The sequence below is a fragment of the Panicum hallii genome, chromosome 1 (assembly GCF_002211085.1).
Source record: "Panicum hallii strain FIL2 chromosome 1, PHallii_v3.1, whole genome shotgun sequence".
NCBI lineage: Eukaryota > Viridiplantae > Streptophyta > Magnoliopsida > Poales > Poaceae > Panicum > Panicum hallii.
Genome location: NC_038042.1, coordinates 26,694,828 through 26,719,242, shown reverse-complemented (window position 1 = coordinate 26,719,242; position 24,415 = coordinate 26,694,828). Strand labels below are relative to the sequence as shown.

The 24,415-nt window shown below is 47.7% G+C and overlaps 1 protein-coding gene and 2 pseudogenes across 1 annotated transcript; all 3 read left to right on the top strand.

Moving 5' to 3' along the window:
• Positions 1–230: 230 nt before the first annotated feature.
• LOC112903095 (anthocyanidin 3-O-glucoside 6''-O-acyltransferase-like) lies at positions 231–2,057 on the top strand. The gene has a single exon (XM_025972313.1). The coding sequence runs from the start codon at positions 290–292 to the stop codon at positions 1,709–1,711; it is 1,422 nt and encodes a 473-aa protein (XP_025828098.1). The 5' UTR covers positions 231–289; the 3' UTR covers positions 1,712–2,057.
• A 2,982-nt stretch (positions 2,058–5,039) lies between these two features.
• On the top strand, positions 5,040–10,889 carry LOC112896627 (annotated as a pseudogene).
• An 8,170-nt stretch (positions 10,890–19,059) lies between these two features.
• Positions 19,060–20,991, top strand: LOC112877942 (annotated as a pseudogene).
• Positions 20,992–24,415: the final 3,424 nt, after the last annotated feature.

The window sequence follows — 24,415 nt, the reverse complement described above, 5'->3', positions numbered from 1 at the left end:
CGAAGTTAAGGTCTAGCGCGGCCATGACGACCAAGCAGCGATGGAGCACCGAACACCACCCGACTGCCTCCCTCGAACAACCAACAGTCAAACACCAACAACACCAGGCTAGCAGCTACGCTACCAGCTAGAGCGAGCACGTGCGGGTAGCTAGCTAGCTACCGAACTGATCCCCGGCCGGGCGCGATATATATAATCCATCAGCTAGCGGTAGCTAGCGATCATAGCTCGCTACCGATCGGTCGAGCTATACCCTACCAGCCAATTCAGCAGCCCAGCCACAACGACAATGGCGCCTGCCGCCAGCAGCCTCCCGCCGCAGCTCCGCGTCCTCGACACCACCCTCGTCGCGCCAGGTGCTCCCGCACTGCCGCCGCGCTCCATCCCGCTCACCTTCTTCGACGTCAAGTGGCTCCACATCCCTCCCGTCGAGCGCGTCTTCCTCTACCGCCTACCCCCGGACGCCGACGTAGCCGCCATCCTCTCCGCCCTCAGGACCTCTCTGTCCCAGGCTCTCCGCGCCTTCTACCCGCTGGCCGGCCACGTTCGCCTCGCCAACAAACGCCACGAGATCCTCTACCGCCCGGGCGACGCCGTCCCCTTCACCACCGCCGAATACGACGTCGACGTCGATGACCTCGCCTCCGACGACCCCGTCAGGGTGACCACGGTCGCCCCGCTCGTGCCCCAGCTGCCCAAGGGCCGCGCGGTGCTCGCCGTGCAGGCGACGCTGTTGCTCCGGGGCCTCGCTGTTGGCGTCACCGTCCACCACTCCGCCTGCGACGGCGCCAGCTCCACGCACTTCCTCCACACCTGGGCCGCCGCAGCGACCGCCTGCGCCGGAGCAGTAGATGACCATCATCAGCCTTCTCCTCCGCCCCCGGTCATCGACCGGGCGCTCATCCCGGACCCCAGGGGTCTCTACGACATTTACCTGAAAAGCCTGCCGCCGATGATCTCTGACGATGGGTTCGAGTTCGTCAGCAAGGCGCCCAGCTCATTCGAGGACAAGCTTGTGGCCACGTTCACGCTGCCCCAGAACCTGCTAGTGAGCATCAAGACCGCGGTCGCCGGCGAGGCGGCGCGGCGCGGCATCACTCCGCCGCCTCGGTGCTCGTCGATACTCGCCACGTACGGTTTCATCTGGTCCTGCTACTGCCGAGCGATGAGAGCAGGGACGACACCCAGGAGGAAAACCAGCTACTTCCTCTTCTCGGTGGATCAGCGCCCTCGGCTGAAGCCGGCGATCCCGGGCACGTACTTCGGCAACTGCCTCTGCCCGGCCATCGCAACGGCGCCGGAGGAGGAGGTGGCGGCCGCGGGCATCGGCGGCCTGTTCGCGGCGTGCGCGGCGGTGGCGGCGGCGGTGGAGGAGGTGGTGCGCGAGGGGGCGCAGGACAGGTGGGACGCCTGCGTGGACCGAGTCAAAGAGGCTGTGGCCCACGGTACCTTGTCCGTATCCGGCTCGCCCAGGTTCCATGTCTTCGACGTGGACTTTGGCTTGGGCCGGCCGGCCAAGGTGTCGATCGTGTCGGCGGCCAAGGGCGCCGGCGCGATGCCCGTGGCCGAGGCACGCGGCGGCGGTGGCGGCGTGGAGGTGGGTGTCTCTCTGCCGGCGGCCGCTGGTGACATGGAGCGATTCCAAAAGAGTTTTGCGGACGGCATTGCGTGGCTCGATTTGCTCGTCCATCAATCATCCAACGGTTGCTAGCTAGCTTGCAACTTGCAGAGTACTGCGTGGATGTGTCTGTTTATTTGCTTGCCTGCTCCGTCGTTGACGACCGCATTGCGTGCCTCTGTCCACTTATTACACACTTCTGCATGTCATAAGTATATGTGAGTTCTGTTTAATAACTTGCCAGGATTTGGCAGCACCGGCATCTTTACAAGTCGGTGCAGGTGGTTATGGATGTTTTACTCGGACACACATGTGACAGTCTACTATACGAATGAGTGTTTCTAGTGTGTCTGTTCCTCCTTTTCTCTTTTAGAAGATTGTGTGTATCCTGGTTCTATATATGCCGAGAGTGTACGTTTTGGGGTTATTTGTATCAGCTAAATGCAAGGTTAACTTCACCGGTAAGGAAAAAAAACGGAGGTTGCCGATAAACATATTTATCGAATTTACCATTTTTCTTTTGGACAAAATTTAGAGAGAAAATTCCACAAACTGTACATAAAACAATCTAGATTATCTCCAAACAATCTAATATGAAAATAAAAAATAAGACATCACAATGCATAGAAATGAGAAAATATATGGACTAGGAGAAAGGGGTGGGCACAGATTCGAAATTACCGAAAATTTTGACAATCCGGTCACCACCGATAAATGTGATTATCGGTTTTCTCATTTTTTTCGCCGAGAAATTTTTCCCTGTCTCAATGTAATGATCTTGAAATTAATAAAGCTTCATCTATGAAAAGTTGTTCCCATTTGTTACAACGGAGAAAACAAATCAGAAAACAAACCATGGCATACTCCTTGCTCAATAAATTAAACATAACTCAGAATCCAGTTGATAACTTGATTTATAACCAATCAATTATCTGCAAAATGGGCTTCCAAATTTGTGCCAAACCGGATTCGTTAACACTATTAAACAATGCAATACCATACCTATAAATTGTATTGCACTGCCTAATTGGCCCTTAGGCTTGTGCAGAGGAAGGGTGAATTTTTATTGAATATGAATGAATAGAATCGAACTCCATGGAACAGGATCGGTGAATAGGATTTATGCATACTATGGCAATTTGGAGGGGGCAATTCCATCCATTGTTTTAAAGGTGACAAGTCGACCTAAGATGACTGGGTATGCCTGGACGCCTAGGCGACAAGGCGTGGCTGTTCCAAGGTAAGCTGGGTACCCTAGGCGATGCCTTTAAAACACTGATTCCATCAAAGCATGGGAACTTCAAGAATTTGTTTGTATTGATCTTTCAACAACTCGACTCAATGGTTCGATTCCCATAGAGGTGTTTAAACTTGCTCAACTTTTTCTTTCTACTAGACTTATCGTACAATTCATTATCTGGCACCATACAAGATGGTATTGGAAATTGCATATCCTTGGAAATAGCTGTTGCTGGACCATAACTCCTTTGAGGGAAGCATGTCTCGATTTATAAAGAACTTGAAAGGTCTACCTTGACTGTCTTATTTGTTTTGGCCATTATTCATGGTCAGGTCTAACTTGAAATATGGATTTGGGTATCATTTTCTATCTCAATTTAAACCCAACAGGTAAAATGTTATAAGCACAGAAAATTTTACCCGTGCACACTGAATCCTCACCCACACCCACTTTAATAACTAATGTATGGGACCAAATCATGGTATATAAGATATCAGAAGTAGGGTTCCTCTCCCGCTCTACCATACTTCCCCAACCCGATCGCCATCACCCAGACATCGTGTCCCCAATCCCAGTACCTGCTTGCGCTCCGGGCGCGGCCGCAGCCGCGTGCTCCTTCATCAGCATCCATACCCTCCGTCAGATCCACCTTGTATGTCTCCTCCGCATGGCTATGGACAGGCGGCCAGCTGATCCCTCCACCGGCTCCACCTCATCCTCCTCTGCTCCTTCATTTAGAGAGTGTGCATGGCTTTGCCAGTATAGCGGCTACAGTGCTTGTTTTTGTTCGATCCAATTTTGTTGGAGTTTGATGTTCATGATTTTCTGACTACTACTAATTCTGGCATGTTGATTCCAGCCTAAAAACACACACTACTCATCGGCTGGTTAGTAGATGCAATTTTGTTTCTGGAACACTCACGTTCCTGTAGCCAACGCGTTGACCCTTGGAGTGCTAACGCCGACACCGCGTGGCTCTGGCTGGCCTCTGGGCTGAAAGTTGGGGGAACTACAGCCTTTGGGTGGCCCGCAAAGGTGTACCAGGCCTATTGCCCCACAAGGCAAGTCAGTTTTCTCGGCCCATTTCATTATGAAGGTTTAGAGAGAGTCACCAAGTTTGTCTAAAAAATAGTCACCAGATTTATCTTTAAAAAAAAAGAGTCTAAATTACTACCTCATGTATGACTAAAGTTCGGATAACCTCGTAACTATTTGTTGGCTCAAGTACTGCTAAAATTTTGTCATTTGGTTAAATTTACCTCTTAATACAATTTATTTTTTCTTCACATGCAAATTGAGTTCAAATTTAAAATTTGCAGGGTGGTAGTGGACAACTTAACTTATAATAGAAAAATATAAATTTTTCATCATTATCTTTCATACAATTTTGTATCTCAAGGATTAATTTATATTAAATGTCCCAGACTATCAAATTAACGATAAAAATTCAGGGTATCTTTTAATCATATCCGCTATTATTTTATAAAATTGACATATTTGAGAGGAGTAACTTAGACTTTTTCAAGAAAAAACAAAGAGCAACCAGGTAGATAATGACTGGCGGGGATGACCCGGAGCAGTCTGCACTCCAGACATGGCGCAAAAATTCGATTTCAAAATAATGTTTGTTGCAGAGCTCTCAAGACGGGATCACTGCAATCATATTGGGCAAATTCCCTCGATGCCATCAAAAATTTAACTCGTCACTTTAAAATTTAGCTCATCCTTTCAATGCCATCGAAAATTTAAGCTCATCGCTTCAATGCTATTGCCTTGACTATGCTGTTACATGGCTGTTAAATGCTTCTGGAAAAGACAATGGTACCTCTAGGGAAGAAATGAAATATTTGTATTTCCATCCCATTTATGCAATCGCAGAAAGAAAATGTTTATTTATATTGCCATCCTTTTTTGCAATTGCATTGAACATCAAAACTCTGTATATACATAGAACAATCAATCAACAAATGCAACACGAACTAATAGATAGGAAAAAAAAACTAGCACAAGCTAGCATATCCAAGCACAAATCAAATACACTGGTTACATAGCCAAGCTCGAGGCTAGTACAATATCAAAAGAACGAGCACAAGCTAACAGATCAATCGGACTAGCACAAGCTAACAGATGCTCATAACTTGTACTAATTAGCTGCCAGACGTGGACGTCGATTTGCACGACATGGAGAGCGACGATGGATCGTGGACGGAGCAGCCACTGACGGCAGCGGCTTGCGCTTCTTCGCTGACAGATGCGGCGGCACCTCCGGCTCCGGCGTCCGGCCCTTTGCCCTCACCTTGCGCGCCCCGACACAGCGCGAGGGCCGGCAAGGACCGGTGCCCGCGCGCCCTCAGCGACGCGACGCGAGGGGCCTCTTGTGGAGGGGCCGCGCGCGTCACTCTCCTGACGCGGCGCGCCGTGCGGGTGCAAATCTCCGTGCGGCGGCGCGGTGTGAGCGTGGGGAGCAGGGTCGGCGACTAGAGAGGATAAGATTTGAGATGAGATGTGGCTGGTGTCGAGAATAGAGTTGGGGAGGAGTAAAAATAAAAAAAATATATGGCAGATCTAGTTTAACGGTATAATAGGATCTTTTGCTCTCAATATAACGGTGATGGCACTGGAGGGATGGAAAATTTAAAGTGATGGTATTGAAGGGATGTGCTAAATTTCGAAGGAACGGGCTAAATTTCCAATGGCATTGACGGAATTTTCTCATTCATATTTGTTGACTCGTTTTGGTTTGAACTCGGTTACAGGTTATCGTGAAAGGAGGGAAGGAATGAGCTTAATCGGTTCAGACGAGTGGGCATTTTTTTCCCTTACAAAATGAACCTGGCCCCAAATTGCTATGGATTGGCTCCCTCGTGGTACTTCCGCCGCAGTCGATGATTTTCTGACCCGAGATCATAGGATCATGATCAAGAGCAAGGCAGGAGATCGGCGACCGTACCGGGAAGAAGCAGAATGCAGGTAGCCATGCCGTACAAACAAAAGCCCCGACCAAATGAGAGGACCGTATGCCGCATCTCCTTCAAAATTGGCATTCTAATTCAGAGGCTCGCCGTGCGAACACGCATGGCATGGTAGATGGTAGTACGACTCTTCTAGGCTGACTAAGGAACAGGGCAACCCCCACATGATCACGGTCACTGTCATCCAGTACAAATAGCATCAGCGATCGAACAGGGGAAGCAAACAACGATCACTGCCGCGTTCAAGGCAGCAGCCGTCGGCGGCGACGGCGGCTACGTGCTTCCTTCGTGGAACGCCAGCAGCACCGGCGGGTTCTGCAGCTGGGAGGGTGTGACGTGCCAGGGCCAGCCCCGGCGAGTGGTGGTGCTGAGCCTCCCCTCCCGCGGCCTCAACGGCGTCCTCTCGCCGGCGGTCGGCAACCTGTCGTCGCTCACGGTCCTCGACCCGGGCTCCAACAGGTTGAGCGGTGCCGTGCCCGCGAGCCTTGGCCGCCTGCGCCGCCTCGAGACGCTCAACCTGAGCAGCAACGCCTTCTCCGGCGAGATCCCAGCCAACATGAGCTCCTGCACCAGCCTGACCTCCATGGGACTCCAGTCCAACCAGCTCCGCGGACGCCTTCCCCCCGAGCTCGGCGACAAGCTGACGCGCCTCAAGATCCTCAGGCTGTGGAAGAACAACCTCACCGGTGACATCCCGGCGTCGCTGGCCAACTTGTCATCGCTCAGTTATATGTGTCCCTCGTATTCAACCAGTTCGAGGGCACCATCCCTCCTGGCCTCGGCGGCTTCCCAGGCCTCCGGCACCTTGACCTCGCCTTCAACCGCCTCTCCGGTGAGCCCCCACGCTCCCTCTACAACTTATCTTCATTGGAAGTATTTCAGCTCCAGGGAAACATGCTTCATGGAGAAATTCCTGATGACATTGGCAGTAGCTTCCCTAGCCTCTGGGTTACGAGCGTTGCCTCTAACCAGTTTACCAGCTTCATCCCTGAATCACTCTCCAACCTCAATGCCCTCAAACTTCTGGACTTCACGGACAATAGGTTCAGTGGACATGTGCCTCCCACATTAGGGAGGCTGCCAGCTCTACAGCGTCTTCTCTTGGCTATAAACAGGCTACAAGCAGACGACAGAGGGGTGGGAATTTATCACTTCGTTGTCAAACCGCAGCCAACTCCAGACATTGCTTATCAACGACAACCCCGGTTTGAGTGGGCAGCTGCCAAGTTCAATAGGGAATCTCTCAATAACTTTGCAAGATCTCTACTTGAACAGTATTGGGATCAATGAGAGCATCCCCACATCCATCGGCAATCTGGTCGGCCTCGAATTCCAAAGTGTGGCGAATACTTCCATATCCGGAGCAGTTCCAGATAGCATTGGAAAGCTGGGAAAGTTGACTCAGCTAGGTTTTTACAACACACACTTATCGGGCTCCATACCTTCATCTATCGGAAATCTCACAAGGTTGGCATCCCTATATGCATACCATGCTAGTTTTGATGGGGGCAATTCCAGCAAGCTTAGGAAAGCTGAAGAATCTGATGGCCCTTGATCTATCCAACAACCGTCTGAACGGTTCGATTCCCAAAGAGATTTTCAGACTACCTCTCCTTTCTAGATTCTTAGACTTATCATACAATTCACTGACAGGACAACTTCCTTCTGAAGTCGGTAGCATGAGGAACCTTAACCAACTAATGTTTTCTGCAAACCAACTGCCTGGCGAGATACCTGATAGCATTGGGTGGTGCACCGTTCTGGAACGGCTAATGCTGGACAACAACTCATTTGAGGGAAGGATACCTCAATCTCTGGAGAATTTAAAGGGTTTGAGTGTACTCAACCTGTCGATGAATATGTTATCTGGCAATATTTCTGGTGCCATTGGTTATATAGATAATTCTCTCAGTGCCATAAAAATTAACATGGCTTCCCTCATTGTCATAAATTTTACTGAAATTCCCTCGGTTCCACGGCTTCAAAATTTTTTAATGCTAATTCCGTTTGTAAGGTGTTACGTTACTGTTAAGTCCTGTTGGACGATCCGTTGTGCAGGCGTACAGGCTGCAGACCGGGATGTTCGACGGGCGCGAGTACAGGTGGGGCGGAACCACGGCTCTCTGGGCCAACGCGTCGCGGAACTCCACCGACGGCGGCATCATCAAGTTCGTCACGTCGCCCAACAACCCGGACGCCATGCTCCGCGAGCCCGCCCTCCGCGGCTCGCCGGCGGCGATCTTCAACCGCGCCTACTAGTCTACTACTAGCCGCACTTCACGCACATCCCGGCGCCGGCCGACGAGGACGTCATGCTGTTCACCCTGTCCAAGCCCTCCGGCCACGCTGGCAGCAGATTCGGGTACGTACGCACACCCATGCTGTATCACGAATGCGCGGCAGGTACACACGGGCAGGGTGAACTGACATGTCGTCTCACGTCTCGTGCGTCGCGTTGCCGCGCAGATGGGCGCTGATCAGGGACGACACGGTGGCGAAGAGGGCGCTGGAGTACATGTCGGACAGCATCATGGGCGCGTCCTGGGGCACCCAGCTCCGGATGCCTCCTCAAGTCGGACGACGGCTTCGACGTGCTCATGGAGACGGTCACAGATCGCGTCAGTGCCAAGAAGAACCACGATGATCCTGGCTTGAGCTCCGTGTGATGGTAATGCCATGAGTTCCTGTGGTCTGTTAAAATTTAACATATTCCTAACGGAATTGGCATTGAGGGATAAAATTTTGAAGCCGTGGTACTGATGGAATTTCGAAAAATTCTATGGCACTGAGAGAAGCTATGTTAATTTTTATGGCACTGAGGGAATTGGCTCTTGGTAGTATCTGCAACCTCCAACAGTTGTCTCTAGCACACAATTACTTGACCGGGACCATCCCTACAGTTTTGCAGAATTTGTCATCATTGTCAAAATTGGATTTATCCTTCAACAATCTGCAGGGAGAAGTGCCACAAGAAGGCATTCTTAAAAGTTTGACTAACTTGTCAATCACTGCAAATGATGAGCTTTGTGGTGGAATACAGCAGCTTCATTTAGCTCCATGCCACAAGAAAAACTCAGGGAACTAGAACAGAAAAGGGAGTTAAAATCACTTGCCATAGCTCTGGCAGCGACTGGTGTACTCATATTTTTAGCTTTTGCTATTGTATTCAGTTGTTTTCTCTATAAGAAGATTGGACGGAAGCAGAACAAGCCAATCCTACCATCAATAACTGAGGAGCACTATGAAAGGATTACTTACCATACATTAGCAAGTGGAACCAATGGATTTTCAGAAGCTAATTTGCTTGGTGAAAGAAGCTTTGGGGCGGTCTACAAATGCAGTTTTCAAGATGAGGGAACAATTGCTGCTGTGAAGGTTTTTAAACTTCACCAATCTGGGTCTACTAGAAGCTTTGTGGCTAAATGTAAGGCACTGAAAAGAGTGCGTCATCGTAGCCTCGTAAAATCATCACTTGCTGCTCAAGTGTCAATCAAGGACAGGAGTTCAAGGCACTAGTTTTTGAATTAATGCCCAATGGTAGCTTAAATGATTGGCTTCATCTAAAATCTGACATGCCCACACTGAGGAATACTCTAAGACAAGAACCAAGGCTAGAAATTGCCGTCAATATCATGGATGCTTTAGACTATCTTCATAATCACTGTCAGCAACCAATTGTACATTGCGACCTGAAGCCAAGCAACATCCTTCTTGCAAAAGACATGACTGCCCATGTTGGAGACTTCGGCATATAAGAATCCTTCCAGAAAGTGCAAGCACATCCCTCCAAAATTCAAATAGCACAATAGGAATAAGAGGCTCCATTGGTTATGTTGCTCCAGGTAACTAAAGCTGTTGAGTTTTGGTTTTTGTTTATTACCCCTAGTTCTTACATAACGTCAAATATGGCATACTGATCAGTATAACTGTTTGCACAATCGTAGAATACGGCGAAGGTTCTTCGATCTCAACTCTTCGTGATGTCTATAGCCTAGGCATATTGCTGCTTGAGATGTTTACAGGAAGGAGCCCAACACATGACATATGTTCAGAGGTTCATTGGATCTGCATAAATTTTCGGAGGATGCTCTTCCAGAGAGAATATTGGAAATAGCTGATTCAACAATGTGGATGCACAAAGATGCCTATAACAGCACTACAAGAAGTAGAATTGGGAACTGCTTGGTTTATGTCATTACTCTCGGAATATCCTGCTCGAAGAAACAACCTAGAGAGAGGATCCTCATACAGGATGCAGCCATTGAGATGCATGCTATCAGAGATTCGTACCTCAAGTTTGCCAGACCTGATGTGGTGCATGGAGTAGAAATAACTATGCAATGATTGTAACTGATGTTTTGATCGAGTAGCACTAACATAAAAAAAATAGCAGATACATACAAATATAAAGCACCTTAGTATGTTCCGAAGTTCAAGAAAACCAAAAATAGATATGTTTCCATTTCAATAAGTATCTTTTATTGATAGAGTTAAATAAGTTGTATGAGTCAAAATACTAGCATTCTACAATCTACATTTGTTTGCATTAGGAATAAGCAAAGTATAAAGACATTTACCAAATGTCTTGAGTCAATTGGACATTTGTAGAAATTGAATCAAATGTATGGGTCAAAAGCCTATACTATCAAAACTGAGAAGTTATGCATAACCTCAACCAATATGGATCTTAGAACCTAATGCATGCAGCAGACATTCAAAGCAGCAACAAACAAACAAGTAGGTGGAAAAAACTATGCTTCACTTGGTTCGTGGTAATGAACCAAATGGTGATGTATCAAGGGAAGACGTTTCCAGAAATCTAAATTATAATCAAATGTTTTTGTCAAAAATCTCAGCTTCACTTGGTTTCATACCCAAGGGCCAAAGGACAAAAACGACAGAGTGGTCAAAGTTGAGTAAGGTCTCACAACAAGGTGCATTAAAAAGTAACTGGCCTTATTCAGTTGAGCTTCAAGAAGACTGCAGAACGAAAGAACGGCCAAATACAACTGGCACCAATTAAGGGAAAATATCAGAACACCTCTCACGATTAAGGATGCAAGTGGGTACCCAATAGTATTTTTTGGTCAGCTAATTAATTACGATGGTACGCCACTCTAGTTCATTTCTCTTCCCAGATTATTTACGCAGAATGCCATTCTAGTTCATTTTATCAACTTTTTGGTTCGACCCAATGACCCAAATATATATAACTTGCATCCCTACTCACGATGCATACTAATAATTTCTCAGAAGAAAAATTCATAGGGAAAAAGTATGGTGTGGTCTGCAGATGCACTTTCAATGATGACCATGCAAGTATAAACATGGCTGAAAATGTGTTAAACCTGTAAAAGTAGCATCTTCCAGGAGTTTTAATGCTGAGTTTGGGGTGTAGATGAGAGAACGTCACTGTTGCCTTACAAAGTAATTAGATGTTGCTCTCTATCGACCCACAAGAGCAAGAGTTGAAGGCACGTTGTTTTTTAGTTCATGCATAATAGTAGTTTAGATGACTGGCTTCCATAATCAGAAAAGACTATCATCCAGTATGCTCATCCTAGCTCAGAAGCTGAATATTGCTATTGATATTGTAGATGGAATTGATGATCCACAGCCTGTTGTGATTCTCTAACCATCCATAGTGATATTAAACCAAGCAAAATTCTTCTTACATAGGGTATGAACACTCAGTTTGGAGATTTTGGCATATCAAAATTACTTTATGCGAATATTATCAATGCTTGAAAAAATTCGAAAGCCACATTTAGAATAAGGTGCCGTTTGGATTCTATCATTTTGGAGGAATTGAAATCTACTTAATAAACTAGGCTATTTTGCTTAGAATTTGACATCCAACCACTTTTCAAAGTTTAGATATAAGCCTATCCTAAATTCATAGGATGGGGAATGGAAATTGATTCTATATATCACCAGACTATATTTCTATTCCGTAACTTATAGTACGCTCTTTGGCTCACTCCTCTATAGTAGAAATATAGCACATAAGTATATCACTCATATAGCCAACAATAGTATACAAATATATTCCTTATATAATCATATTAGCTTAATAGATTTGTGTCTAAATTATGATTATTAGAATGGAATTCAATTCCAAGGTTCTAAACGGGGCCTAATAGGTTTTATTGGTTATGCTACTCCAAGCAACTGATTCTCGTGTTCTTTCCATGTAGTTTGATCCATTGTACAAATGTATTGTATGACCAGTTATGATTGCACGTTTTGTAGAATTTCACAACTGGTGATGTATAGTCATACATATTGTTGATAACTAATGTTTACTTGAAGAATCCCAATGGACGACATGTTCAGAGAATACTCACTGGATCTTTGTAACTATGCAGAGGATCACTTATTAGTGAAAGAGCCTTGCCTTTGCTGATTTAACAATTTGGCTTCATGTAGAATCGAATAATAGCATTGTGAAGCTTAAAATCTAGATTGCAATAGCAGTGAGGTAGAACAGGATATGTCGTGGATGTATCTACTATCTAGTTACCTTGAAGAATTGAAGCCGTATATACTGCCTGAATTAGCACCTCTCATCTGACATTTGGGTCGGATGCATACATCATGCTTGCCAGCTAACATCGAATCGAACAGGAAAACAGGGCTCCATGCAGCAGATAACTGGCCAGAGCAGCACCGTTGAAAAGCACAATCAGAATTCTTATTGTCCCAGCTACAATAATACCTGCATCCATCCATTTCATTTTCCACTACTTCTACTGCTGCCCTTACCAGACGACTGAACCTCAAGTACCAACACCGACCTAGTAGTGAAGGAACCTGAGGCATCCTAGGAGGATGTGAAATCTGAGATGGCCTTACTGCCCTCCGATGTGGCTGCTTGCTGGCGAGCTCACCCGGGAGGAGGTCGAGGCGGCGAATGGGTTTCTGGATGTCGCAGGGGTGACGGTGGGTTTCTCGTGGTAGGAGCGAGGGGGCGAAGGCCGAGGGGGACGGCCATCTACGTGAGTTTCTTGTAATGGTACTTAGGCTCGACGGATACCATAGGCGAGGAAATGCAGTAGGTTCAAGTCCGGCGAGATCACCGTACAGGTTCAGTTCTCCGGCGACAATAGCTATCCTAACAATTTCCTGCCTCGACACGAAGGAGATGATCCCTTCAAGTAGTTTGCTTCCTCACGGCAGTCGTCTCTGCTAACGGACCCATTGTGGGCCGGTGTTGAGTGGGTTGGGCCTCCTAGTGCCCCTTGACTTACGCTCGGCCTGTTCCACCGCCTTGTCGTCAGCTTCAGGCTTGCCAGCAGATGCAGTAGAATACGTGACATCCCTCCCTCCTTCAGAAACGGCTTGATCCCAAGCTGTTGCAGCCGGGAAACGTTGACCAGTACAGCTTCATCTTCCCAGGTTGCAAGAGACGAGGCCCACCGAGACCACTTGATCAGAACTTGAGACACAGAACTATCACCACGCTGCTGAATGCGCCTCTGCAACACTTCTTCGGGAACCTGGTAAGCATCATTAGTAATAGGTAGCTCAGTGCTCACCTGGTGGTTATCCCCCACAGCCTTCTTGAGTAAATAGACATGAAACACTAGGTGGATCATAGCCGATGGAGGCAGCTGTGACTTGTATGAACTTGGCCAATCTTCTCAATAACAGGATATGGGCTAAAGTACTTGAAGGCCAATTTATGGTTTGCTCTCTTTTGCAGTGAAGACTGAACATATGGCTGGATCTTAAGAATACCATATCACCCACAACAAAGGATCTTTCAGTCCTTCTCTTATCTGCTTGATGTTTCTGTCTCTGCTGAACCCTTAGCAACTGCTGTTGTAGTAACTGAACTATCAGTTTTCTTTCAGACAGCCAAGCTTTTAAGTCAGGGACAACACAAGAATCCACCACATTGATGCCGAAATGTCTCGGTGTGTTGCCATACAATATCTCAAATGGAGTTTGCCCAAACTGGAGTGATAGCTTGTATTTTACCAGAATTCAGCAAGGTTTAACCATTCTTTCCATTTAGTGGGGCAGGCATGTACAAAGCACCTCAGAAATCCCTCTAAACACTAATTAACCCTTTTGGTTTGCCCATCAGTTTGGGGATGGTATGCACTGCTCATCCTTAATTCAGTGCCAGATAACTTAAACAGCTCTTGCCAAAGAGTGCTAGTAAAAATCTTGTCTCTGTCGCTCACTATAGTTCCATGTAAACCATGAAATTTGTAAATGTACTCCATATATGCTAGGGCCACTTTAAATGCAGTAAAAGGGTGTTGTAAGGGAACAAAGTGAGCATACTTGGAAAGTTTATCCACCACAACCATGATACAGTTGTATTTGTTTGAAGTTGGAAGACCTTCTATGAAGTCCATGGTAACTGTTTGCCATGTAGAAGTTGGAACAGGTAATGGTTGCAGTAACCTAGGGTACTTGACCCTCTCAGACTTTGCTTGTTGGCACACTGTATATTGCGTCACCAATTGTTTAATCGTCTTTTTCATCCTAGGCTAGAAGAACATTTGCTTCACCTTCTGGTATGTCACAAAGGGTCCAGAATGGCCACCAATAGCAGTGGAATGTAGGGACTGAATAATAGTCTGCTGCAGCTTTTCGTCAGGGAGAACCAAAATCTTGCCCTTAAATTTAATGAGCCCATCATGTAACATATATTCGCCCATAGTACTTTTAACAGACAAAGAGGCTAACAATCTTGCAATATCTGGGAACTTTACATAACTCTGTATCAGTTCCTGAAGCCAAATTGGTTGAGCAGAAGATATTGCCAAAACTTCCGGTTTATGTTGAGGATGAATTCTGGACAAGGCATCTGCAGCTTTATTTTCAGTCCCTTTTTTGTAACATAGTTTGTATTGCAGACCCATCAATTTTGTCAATGCCTTGTGTTGCCAAGGGGTAGATAGTCTCTGATCATCAAGATGGACCAAGCTTTTCTGACCAGTTTGTATTATGAACTCAGCATGTTGTAGATAAGATCTCCAATGCTCCACAACAAGCAATATTGCCAAACACTCTTTCTCATAAGTGGAAAGTGCTTGATTTCTGGGGCCCAAGGCTCTACTGACATAAGCTATAGGATGTTGATCTTGTAATAGAACTGCGCCAATTCCTTTGTCAGAGACATCTATTTCAATAGTGAAAGGCTTCTGAAAATTTGGTAAGGCAAGTATAGGAGTAGAACTAAGAGCATGCTTCAGTGCCACAAATGCTTCCTCCTGTGCAGCAGTCCATAGGAACTGAACTCCTTTCTTTAGCAAAGTAGTCAAAGGCTTACCGATGACTCCAAAATCTCTCACAAACTTTCCGTAATACCCAGCAATACACATCTTTCACAAAGGAAGGAGTAGGCTAGTTTAGAATATCCTTTACTTTAGATGGGTCTGTAGCCACACCTTCAGCACTTATCACATGCCCCAAGTAGTGAATCTTCTATTGAGCAAATGAGCATCTTGACAATTTCACCTTAAATTGATGCTCCTTCAGTAGTGCAAACATTGCTTGAACATGCTGAACATGTTCCTCCCAAGTTTTGCTGTAGATCAATATGTCATCTATAAACACCACAACACACTTTCTGAGAAGAGGGGACAATACAGAGTTCATCACATGTTGAAAGGTAGCAGGACCTCCAGTCACTCCCTAAGGCATCACCCTGTATTCATAATGACCATTATGAGTTTGAAATGCTGTCTTGTATTGATCAGATGGCTTCACAAGGATCTGATGATATCCAGAGCTTAAATCCAAACATGTGAACCACACGACCCCGGCCATCTCATCAAGAAATTCTTCCATAATAGGCACAGGGTAGCTGTTCTTGATAGTCAAAGAATTCAGTTTTCTATAGTCCACACATAATCTCCACTCCCCTATTTTCTTTTTAACTAGTAATACAGGTGAGGAAAAAGGACTAGAACACTCCACTATCATACCAGATTTGAGTAACTCCAAAACTTGATTTTTAATCTCATCTTTTTGTGCTGGGTTATATCTGTATGGTCTTAGCCTGAAGGGTTGGGCACCAGGAAGGAAAGGGATTGTGTGCATGTGGGATCTAGCTGGTGGCAGACCTTTTGGTTTGTCAAAGATCTCCTTGTATTGCTCCACCAACTTCTGTATTTGTGCTGGCCAGTTATCCAGAGCTCCTCCCTCTTTCATTGTGCTCAATTCTAAAACACACCAGATATCATCTGTTGCTTCCAATTGGGCCAACTGATGAACACCAATTTTCTATACAGTTGGAGCCTGAGAAGATAAGCCTTGTAGGGAAATCAGTTGATCCTTGTACAGAAATGAAAGCCACTTCTCCTGCCAATGAACTTGCATTGGACTGTGTAACTCAAGCCATTCCATCCCAATAATAATATCATAGCATTGCAATGGAAGAATTTTCAGATTAACATCAAAACAGGCCCTTGAATGTACATCTGACAGTGCTGAATTTCATGAGTACATCAGATAACTTTGCCATCAGCAATTTTGACTTGTACAGGAGTCAACAATTCAATCCATCCAGGTAACTGAGAAGCCAACTGCTCAAAAATGAAGTTGCTAGAACTACCAGAGTCCACTAGTATCAGAGGTTTATGGCTCAGCAAATTTCCAACTATTCTGATTGTCTTGAGTGTGTCTCTGCCATTCATGGCATAAGAAGATAAGCACATCAAATCATCTCCAGAATCCGAGTCTTCATTTTGTGGCTGTTTAGACAGCTCTGAAGGATCTTGTAGCATTTGTCAGATTTTCTCCACTACGTGCAAAGCAACAGTGGGAGCACATCTGTGCCCTGGGTTCCATTTGACCCCACACTTGTAGCATAAACCTTTTGCTCTTCTATAAGCTTTGATAGCATCAAGCACATCTTCAGGCTTCTGAACTTTCAGGGACTCAACATGCTGTTTTTCTTCAGGGGTAGCAAACTGAGCAGCCTTGGTGTTAGTACCAGGTATTGGGGAATTCTTAGGCACAGTTCTGAAAGGTTGAAAGGTATCTTGGCGTTTGAATTCCCTCCTGGGCATTTCACCCAGCAATTCCTCCTGCCGCATGGCCAAGGAACTAGCAGTATCCAAATCCAATGGTTTGTGCATAATAACAACAGCTTTTATATCATCTCTAAGACCTTCAATAAACCTATTTGTTACTAGCATGGGATGGAAGTGTGGATCATGTGCACGAAGCTGATGGACAATATCATCAAAATGTTCAACGTAATCAGCTACAGTGGACTGCTGCTTAATGCGAAAGAACTGCCTAATGAGTTGATTTTGCTGGTCCCTTTCAAAGCGACCACACACAGTAGAACAAAAATCAGCCCAGTTAAAGCCCTTAACACTAGACTCGACAGATTGAAGCTCGAAGGCAGCGGTACCATGGAAATTCATAGTGGCTAACTTGATCCACATGTGAGGAGGAACACCATACAGCTCAAAATAGGACTCACACTTCTGTTTCCACATTTTTTGACTATGCCCATCGAATTGAGGAAATTCGATATGAGGTAGACCTGATCCCCAAGGACTACTAGCCACCATAGGATTGAATGAACCGAAATTGGTAGAATAGAAAGGCACAGAGGATGGGTCAGAGGTGAACTTCGCACCTGTGACAGGAGCCAGTGTGACGGTGGTAACCACCCCACATCCAAACCCTCGGTGGTTCATTTCATCGCCGTGGCCGAAATGCCCTGAAGCCGCTCCTGATGGAGACTGTACCAGATGGGCGGTACTCGACTTCGTCAGATCAATGTGCTCGGTGTCGAAGACTTTGTAAGCCGGATCGAGATCTTGAGTGCGAATCGTGATCTGATCCACCTTGACATGAAGCGCATCAACTGAGGTATGAAGATCGTTCACCTTGTGATCGACCTCCGTCTTCCATCCCGTTAGATCGGCAAACGACGCGGTTGGGCCCGCGAGCATCGCCTTGATCTCCAGCAGGGTCTTGGCGATGTCCTTGATCTGATTCTCTGTCTCCATGGATTGCTTCTGGACGCGAGTGAGGTACTGCGGTTGCCGGAGGTAGTCGGGGAGGTCAGCCAGCGTGGAAGAACAGAGTGTGGTGGCGGCAGCGAATTTGGTGGAGGTGGTGGATTAAGGAACGTGAATCTGATACCAAATGTAATGGTACTTAGGCTCGACGGATACGATAGGCGAGGAAATGCAGTAGGTTCAAGTCCGGCGAGATCACCGTACAGGTTCAGTTCTCCGGCGATGTTCGCCTACGCGCCCGTTTAGCCAGTGTATACACTACGTAGATGCTACACAGTGGTTTACCGTATCCATTTAATCAGCCGTTTATCCCATCTAATTATCGTTTAGTCCATTTAAATAGCTGTTTAGTCTGAATAAATAGCTAAACGGTAGGTAACCGTCTAGTCTGTTTAATCATTTAGGCTAACACTATTCTCCGGCGAGCCGGCCAACAGCTACCCTATTACAATTTCCTGCCTCAACACGAAGGAGATGATCCCTTCAAGTAGTTTGCTTCCTCGCGGTAGCCGTCTCTACTAACGGACCCATTGTGGGCCGGTGTTGAGTGGGTTGGGCCTCCTGGTGCGCCTTGGGGCTTGCCAGCAGATGCAGTAGAATACGTGACACTTCTCAAGACGTTGGCGGCGGAGCTCGTGATGCCGATCGACGCTTCTCGCTTGTCGGAACCGGTTCCTCCGCAACGTCCATGGGAGATGACGGGTGAAGGAAGAAGGAGGGCGACGATGAAGGCGCCCCTTCCCAAGTCCGCGTAACGTTAAAATATTTTTTGTGAAACGGTTTTATTTAATAAATTTCCCCCTTGAGAGTTCCTCTCCGATTTTGCGCTCAGTATCCTTGCGTTCAACCGACCTTGGTCACTATTTGGTACATGCTCTGCCCGTCTGGACAGTGGGTGCTCACGCACGTTGAGTAAGCGATGCTCTCGACCGACCTGGGAGCTGCGTTGGCTTCAACTGCGACCACTGACCGAGCAAATTCAATCCCATTTCCTACGGGGCATGAAGACACGACTCCTTGAGCGGTCGGTCCGTGGACCCCATGCGTTGACTGGCAGAGTGAGGTGAAGCCTGCCGGTCGCGATCGATGCAGATCCGACGGCCAGGATGGGGATTCGTCGGGCCGGTGGGCTCCACCACGCAGATATCCGCGACTTCCGAGCCAACAGCAGCCTATAGCTGGTAGTCTGTTCCAGTCTGGCACGCTCAGTCGTCGCTCACCCGTCCGGGCCCGTCCCTCATCCGCTGCCACTGTGCGCTCCGCCAGCAGCAGCAACCCAAGAGCGATGGATCCGACGATGGGTGATAGCTTGGAGTGCCTCCTCTGGGACTGCCTCGACTCCGAAGCGTTGCAGAGGTATTCGTTCTCGATCAGGTTCGAGCGCAATCGAGATTGAATCATCAACCGTGCCGCCTGTGTCTGTCTGCCTGCAGCTTGTGCATCGGCGCCGACGGGGACGGCGGCGCGGTGGCTGGCGACGGCGGCCAGCAGCACCGCGACGGCTACTCGAGCGTCCCGGACGCCGGCTCCAACTCCTCCGCGGCGACCGCGGGTGCGGGGAGCATCGGCAGCAGCGTCGTCGTCGTCACGGAGAGGCGCTGCCGCCGGAGGCTCAACGACAGGCTCTACGCGCTCCGCCGCGTCGTCCCCAACATCACCAAGGTGCGTGCTGATTGCATTGGTTGCTACGTGCCTGCGTCAATCGAGACCTTGCTTTTGTTCGGGTGTTCACCGTCATCTGAATGTACGTGCAAATGCCACAGATGGACAAGGCGTCCGTCCTCGAGGACGCCATCGAGTACATCCTGCAGCTGCAGCAGCTCGAGCGCCAGCTGCTCGCCGAGCTAGCCCTCCTCGAGGCCGCCGCGGGCGCGCACCACCTAGTGCTCGGCACGCCAATGCCGTCCGCCGGCGCGGGGAGACGACGGCCGCGCGAGCCACGCCGCCGTGTCGCCGACGAAGCGGACGAAGCGGAACCCGTCCTTCTCGTCCCTGGCGGCGTCCCGCCCGCCACGGTCCCTCTTCGCCGCCGGTCGACGCTCTGCAGGTGCGTACGTAATAACCAATTAATTAATCACGTGAAGTTTACACGGTGCCGCGACGGCGAGCTCACGGAATGAGCAGTTTTAATGGTGACAAGCGACCGGCCGGCCGGGGACCTGACGCCGACGCCGGCCTATCACCCTTGGACGCTTTTAGCGCTTTTGCCCCCCGGCGCCACGCCGGCGCCCGGCCGGACGGCGACGGCCGGCTTGGACTGTACTGCATGCACTGTATGTACTGACCGGATCGATGGATCCCCCGTCCCCGGCCGGGTTTCCTTTCCTGATTTGACAGGTGAGGGTGTCGGGCGCCGGGGATAAGGTGCTGGTGGTGAGCGTCGCGTGCCGCCACCGGAGGGACGCCGTCGCCAAGCTGTGCCGCGCGCTCGAGGGGCTCCGCCTCCGCGTCATCGCCGCCAACGTCACGGCCGCGTCGGGGACCGTGACGCACACCGCGCTCGTTCAGGTACGGCACAGAATCGCCGCCCGTCTCGGCTTCTCCTTTCATTTCCTGTCCCTTCCATCTATACAACAAAATACAGTTGTCCTTCGCTGCTTTGCCCTTTCTTCGTCCGTGTCAGCACCCTTCGTGCATCGGGTTTCTTAAAAGCAGGTAGCTCCTGGACGCGGGAGAGCGTTTCTCGAGTACGACGCATGTACGGCACTTATTTGCAGCAGCCACGTCTCCCGTAGTTCTCTTCGGCTCACACGCGGGCGCTTCTCGGATGGAAAGCTGTTGCTCTGGCTACAGCGTGGGCTCTAAGCTACATTCTAAGCTAAACATTGCACGCCAGAAAAGCAGCCTGATTGGTCAGCAACAAGATTCGCTCATCCGGTCAAGCGTCGGAGCAGTTGAAAACGAGCGGTGGTCTCGAGCAGTGTTGGTTGTATCTGATCGGTGGACCATATATTTCTGTTGGCTCCATTGTTAGCTGCTATTGGTCAATGAGCGGGAATACTGGGTAAGTGGGGAGGACCAACTCTGCATGACCGGCGTGAGCGGTCCTCTATTTTTTTACGCATGGTTCGCCAGCTTCCTTATCCTCACTGAATCGTAAACCTCAGATGATCATGGCTCCACAGTTGGATCCAATATTTACTTGGAACTTGTATTCAATCTGTGTTGTTGTCATGTTAGGTTCCTACGTTTGTTTTCATTTTCCTATCTCATGCTTTGTTTACTTATGTATATGGATCTATTTTATTTTGAATGAAGAAAATTGATGATAGGGTGCGCGAAGCGTGTGTTATGTTCTAATGGGACTGGTGGCAACCGATAAGGATGGACACGAAACTTGGCTTTCATTTTCTTTAGCCTTCTGCACTCACTCAAGTCAAAAGGGAAACCTACAAAATTCCCCATCATATCAAAGCGAGTCAAAGTCCTGGATTCTTTGGGAATTCACTGGTAGCACGCACGCATCTTTTTCCCTTTAATTCAATTTACGGCGCCGTGGTTTCATTCTGAGGCCGCGCTGGTGTTTGTAGTCTCTTTTGAAATTTCTTGGCATATGACTCTCTGAAACTGTAGGCCCCATTTTTGGTCTGTCACTTCATCCCTGCTCCAGTGTTTGTGATTTGTGTTTGTGTAGTTCCACCGATTAAACATCCAATTTGCAACTAATAATTTTGAGCATCTGTTTGAGAAGTAGGATTGGCCTGCTCACCCCTGGGCGGGAAGAGCGAGCAGGCCAGGCCCATGCCGGCCATCGCCAGCTGGGCTGATCGAGGCTGGCCCGTTTCAGTTTTTCTTTTCGAACCGGCCCGTTTCAGTTTCAGGGCGGGAGAGTAGTAGCAAAACGGATTGATAAGCGCTGGCACGAGGAAGGCCACGACGGCACACGGGCGAAGGTCGAGAAAGTAATCTTGGCACAGGTAGATCTGAATTGAGGGAGACGTTGCCTAAAAAAAAACTTCATTCCAGACACATATAAATAGCAAGTCCCTTATATTTCACACAAATGGAATCTATATTCTCTGTACATACAAATTGACTTTTACACCAACTATTCTTCCGATGTACTCCCCCAATCCAAAATGTAGATTATTTTGAATTTTTAGATTTATAGTATTTGCTATACATCTAAATATAATGTATGTCTAATATAGAAAAGTTAAAACGACCTATATTTTAAAACGAGGGAGTATCTTTTTTTAGCATTATTCAGTTTTCTATGTGATGGTATTGATTGATGATATTTTCATCATCAGGATTAATAGGTAGACGTGACTTCATATAAATATCTAAGTTTAGTTGTTGCGTAGTCACATCATCCCTTGGACTCGGTGAGTCCACCGAATATTAAATCTTTATTATTAAAGAGACGGACAAACATCATTTATAGAAGAAATATGATTAGGCTTTTACGTGCTGTTTAGCATATGTGACATCCAAATTGACAGGGAAATGTCTCTAATAGATAGGGATTTCTTGGTTTTGCAGTGTCACTTGCCGCAGTGAACTGAATCGTATCCTATTCATCATTGAAGTTTGTGTCTTGTCATAGAAGACATGCTTTTAACATTTACATGATCGAGCTCATATACAATTTAACCATCTTAACTAACATATGCCTTCAATTTGAAGGACCGTGCAGATAAAAGTCTTGCTCAGTTGGTTAGGTGTTCAAGTCATCGGCTCAACATAATTACTCTTATTTTCCTACATTCATTCTAGGAGTAAATGGTGCTGTTTTGCGATAGTAGATAAGGTGTCCACTGATAATAAGAATATTATAGTGGCCTATTTTTCGGTAGTAGGTGACAGTGTGTAACACCCTAATTTTCAAATTAGGAACCCAAATAATTTTTTCTAGATTCTTGTTAGGGTCCATAAGGTTTTTATTCCATCATTTTGATTTTTAGAGCACTTACTGTGAATTAATAGTAATTTACTTAACCCTAAAAAGAAATATAAGGAAATATAGGTTTTGTGCATTTCATGCCGTATTGCATTGTTTTATTGTTTGTCTTCTATTTGAATTTAAATTTTAAATTCAAATTTAAATGCATTTGAATGCAATTCTTTCTCTCCCCGACGCAGCTCTCCTGCGTTTGTTCAAAAAAAAAATTCTCTCTCCCTCTTTTTCTCTTTGGGACCGGCCCACTCTCTCTTTTTCTTTTTCTCTTTTCTTTTTCCCTCCTTGCGGCCCAGGCCAGCTTGGCTCTCTCCTTTCCTTCCTTTTCCCCCGCACGGACCATCTAGCCCAGCTGGCTCACCTCCTCCCCCGGCCCAATCAGCCCGCGTGCCCCTTCTCTTCTTCCCTCTTTTCTCTCGCTGACAGGTGGGGCCCTTCTGTCGGGCGCGTCTTCCACCTCGAGCCAGACTCGGGTTTGACCGAGGCTCGAGTCCCGGCTTCCCCCGTCGCGCGACGCCCGGGCCCGCACGCCAAGACGCCTGCGGCCACCCTATAAAGCCGCCGCCCCGTGCCCTAGAACCCGTCAAACCCGCAGCCGCCGCCTCTCGCCCTCGAAGCCCTAGCCGCCGCCATTGCAGCCGCGTTTCGGTCGCCATCGTAGCCGCCGCCTTGCCGCTCCGCTATCGCCGCAAGCTGCAGCCGGAGCTCCGCCTTGGGGTGAGGATCCTCGCCGGCCCTTTCCCCTCTGTTTCCCGTGTTCCCGCGCGCACGATTGCTCGCCGGAGTTTCGCCACCACACCTCGCCGTCGTCCGCCTTCCCTGGCCACCAGCGCCTCGTCTTAACCCCGTAGACGCGTTCCCCTCCTCGCTCTCTTTCTCCCAGACCAAACCCGAGTTGAATCCGCGGCCGGAGTCGCGTTTACGCGGATCTCCGACGAGCCGCCGCCGCCCGCCGCCGGTGCCCAGCGCCACCGCCCCGCCGCGCCAGCCGCTTCGCAGCCGTCCGATCCAGATCCGACGGTCACACCCTAGGGTTGACCGGGGTCAAACAACCCGATACCGGTCAACCCTAGGGTATTTTACACTTTAGCCCCTGAGTTATATAGAAATCAACCCGCAGTCCACGGCAGTTCAAAAATATTCACGGACAGATCCTTTTTCTTCTGATTAGGCCCTTGTCCTTTCTAAAATATAACCCGCCGTTCTTAGCCCCTCTATTTTTCAATCTAAACCCTAGATTTAAGGTTTAATTATGTTGTAGCCCTCGGTTTCTTTGTCTAGAGCCCTTCTAGTTTCAAATCTTCTACAAATAAGCCACTGGAATTATGTTTTAGCCATAACTTCTCCATTTTAACTCCGTTTTCATCGATTCTCGCGCTCACGCGACCCTTGCGACGTATACAGTAGCTTTATAATGTTGTTTTGCTCTGTTTATATTGTTTGGTGTACTGTTTCTTATTATTTATTTTACTTGTTTGCTTGTATGTACTTGTGTGTTACGATAGACGGTGCGCAGTTCGAGGGTCCGCAAGAGCAAGGCTTTGAAGACGCCCCTGAGCAGCAGCAAAATTTTGACGAAGGCAAGTGGTCCTTGATCATATTCCGGTCCTAATAACTTTCTAAATACACACATTTACTTTATATGCATGCATGAGTCTAGAATATGATAGATCCCAAACTAAG

Coding starts and splice junctions, on each gene's coding strand:
- LOC112903095 (XM_025972313.1), top strand. CDS start 290: ATGGCGCCTGCCGCCAGCAGCCTCCCGCCGCAGCTCCGCGTCCTCGAC.